Source organism: Marmota marmota, unplaced genomic scaffold (assembly GCF_001458135.2).
Source record: "Marmota marmota marmota unplaced genomic scaffold, marMar, whole genome shotgun sequence".
In the NCBI taxonomy this organism is placed as follows: domain Eukaryota; kingdom Metazoa; phylum Chordata; class Mammalia; order Rodentia; family Sciuridae; genus Marmota; species Marmota marmota.
In genome coordinates, this window is record NW_026000168.1 from 18,247,621 (window position 1) to 18,250,366 (window position 2,746).

General features: G+C 50.9%; 1 protein-coding gene across 1 annotated transcript in view; it reads left to right on the forward strand.

The window, feature by feature from the left end:
* The first annotated feature begins 2,034 nt into the window (after positions 1-2,034).
* The window catches only part of Aldh1l1 (aldehyde dehydrogenase 1 family member L1), a 31,135-nt gene continuing 30,423 nt past the window's right edge, over positions 2,035-2,746 (forward strand). The window contains exon 1 of the mRNA XM_048786974.1: positions 2,035-2,213. Coding sequence (XP_048642931.1) covers positions 2,087-2,213 — 127 coding nt within the window. The 5' untranslated portion in view covers positions 2,035-2,086. The remainder of the gene's footprint in view (positions 2,214-2,746) is intronic.

Sequence of the window (2,746 nt, forward strand, 5' to 3'; positions counted from 1 at the left end):
CTGGCCGATTTCACTTAGCATGATAGTTTCCAGTTCCACCCATTTGCCGGCACATGCCACGATTTCATTCTTCTTTAAGGCTGAGTAATATTCCATGCCACGTTTTCTTTATCCATTCATCTGTTGGAGGGCACCCAGGTGGGCTCCACAGCTTAGTTATTGTGAATGGAGCTGCTATAAACACTGATGTGGCTGTGTCCCTGCAGGGTGCCGATTTCAAGTCCTTTGGGTACCAAGGAGGCGTGGGGTAGCTGGAGCAAATGGTGGTTCCATTCCCAGTTTTCTGAGGAATCTCCATCCTGCTTTCCAGAGTGGCTGCACCAGTTTGCAGTCCCACACAGCCACATCTGAGTGTGCCTTTTCCCCCCACGTCCCAATAATATTTATTGTCACTTGTATTCTTGATGATGACCACTCTGGCTGGAGCGAGGTGGAATCTCAGTGCAGTTTTGATGTGCATTTCATTTCGATGTGCATTTCCCCAATTGCTAGAGGTGCTGAACATTATTTCATATATTTGTTGACCGTTTGCATTTCTTCTTTTGAGAAGTGTCTGTTTAGTTCTTTTGCCTGTTTATTCATGGTTTTTATTTTTTTGGGGGGGGGGGCGGTGTTGGGTTTTGCTTTTGGTGTTTTCTCACTTCTCTGTAGGTTCTGATATTCACGCCCTCTCTGAAGAGCCAGTGGCCGAGGGTTTTCTCCCCTTCTGTAGAGTCTCTCTTCTTACGCTCAGTGGTTTCCTTTGCTGTGTCTACATAAAAACTTAGAATTATTTCGTTGCTGTCCACAAGATAAAGTTGCTGGGGATTTTGCTTGAGACGCCATGTTGAACCTCTAGACCAAGTTGAAAAGAACCGACCCCCAAGCAACGTTGAGCCTCCCTTATCCATGAACATGGTATATCTCCCCCAACGTATTTGCCTTGAGAGCCTCTCCATTCTAATTGGTGCACGCACGCAGACCATGAATGTTGGAATTGATAGCAGACACATTTGGATTCATCATCCCAGGGGTGTCCCTGTCACTGAGCTACACATCCCCCAGTACCGGATCTCACTAAGTTGCCTGCCGTCTGTGTTTTCCTAGAGATTTATTCAATAGCGTCGCACTTACATTTCCCTTTCCCTGCATCCCCCTGTGACCCAGGAGCTCTGTCGATGGGGCGGGGAGGTGCATGTGGCTTGGGTGAGGGGGGGGGACAGGTGCATGTGGCTTGAGTGAGGAGGGACCGTCCTATGGTCCTGATTAGATCTCATTCTCTTTTAAATTGTGCTGTCTAAGAGTTATACCCACTAGTGGAGCTCATTCTGACATATTGATAAATGCATATGACATAGTTATCTCCATTTCAATCCTACAAACTATCCTCTTTGCTTTCCTCCTCCCCCCCCAGATCCCATTCATCTTCTCTGATGGTCTTCCTTTTCTTTATTTATTCTATTTTTTTAATTGGTTTATTTGTTTTCATTAGTTACACATCGCAGTGGAATGCACTTTGGTACGTCATACATAATGGAGTATAATTCCTCATTCTTCTGGTTGTCCATGATGTAGAATAACACCCTTTTTTATATTTTATTTAGGGACAGGGTCTTGCTGAGTTGCTCAGGGCCTTGCTAAGTGGCTGAGGCTGGCCTCCAACTTTCAATCCTCCTGCCTCAGCCTCTTTAGCTGCCAGGATGACAGGCGTGGGTCACCGCACTCTGCTGGCATCTTTCTTAATAACAAATGGGGAAACTGAGGCTTGATGGGACTTGACCGAGCTCACAGAACCGGTCAGTTATAGAAATGTGCTCAAATACGTCTTAGGAGACTGGACACCAAGCATTTCTTGTTCATTTGGGGGGACCTCAAGAAGGAGTCCCCTAATGCTCCAATCCCCTCTGACTCACCTGCTGTGGCATCAGAGGTGACATCTCGCACATCCTGAGTCCCACGTGCATGTTTCCTCGGGTCATCCTGCTGTCCGTGGGACCCCAGAGGCCGCCCGAGGCAGGCAGGCCAGGTGCCCTGAGCTGTCCCCCAGGCCGGCCGCTAACCCCGCTGCCCGATTCCTTCCCAGGTGCCTTGGGCCACCTCCGCCACCATGAAGATTGCGGTGATTGGACAAAGCCTGTTTGGCCAGGAGGTTTACAGCCACCTAAGGAAGGAAGGCCACGAGATCGTGGGCGTGTTCACCATCCCAGACAAAGATGGGAAGGCGGACCCCCTGGGTGAGTGAGGGCCAGCCAGGAAGTGGGCGGGGCAGTCCGGTGGCCAGAGCGGCCAGGGTGCATGCGCAGGTGCGGGGTGCTGGGGTCCTGGGTGGGGTCTGGGAGGCAGTGGTCTACCGTCCACCTGGAACCCTGCTCACCCTGGGCAGGCGGAGGGGCCTGCAGGCTGGGCCCAGGCCTCTAGGGGCAGACACAGTGCGTGTGTGCGCACGTTGACGCCAGCTCTGCTGCTGTGGGAGGGAGCCACCAAGCTGGGGTCCAGCAACTAGAGGGACACTACTGAGGCTGAGATCCCGATCTCGAGGTTTGGATCCCGTTGCTGCCCTGGGAAGGAGCTGCAGGGTTGGCTCAGTCAAAGAGGCAAGGCTGGGCTGGGTGCAATGGTGCACGCATGTCATCCCAGGGGCTGGGGAGGCTGAGGCAGGAGGATCACAGTTTGGAGGCCAGCCTCAAAAACTGAGCAAGACCTTAAGCAACTCAGCGAGACCCTAGCTATAAAAAAAAAAAAATATATATATATATATATATATATA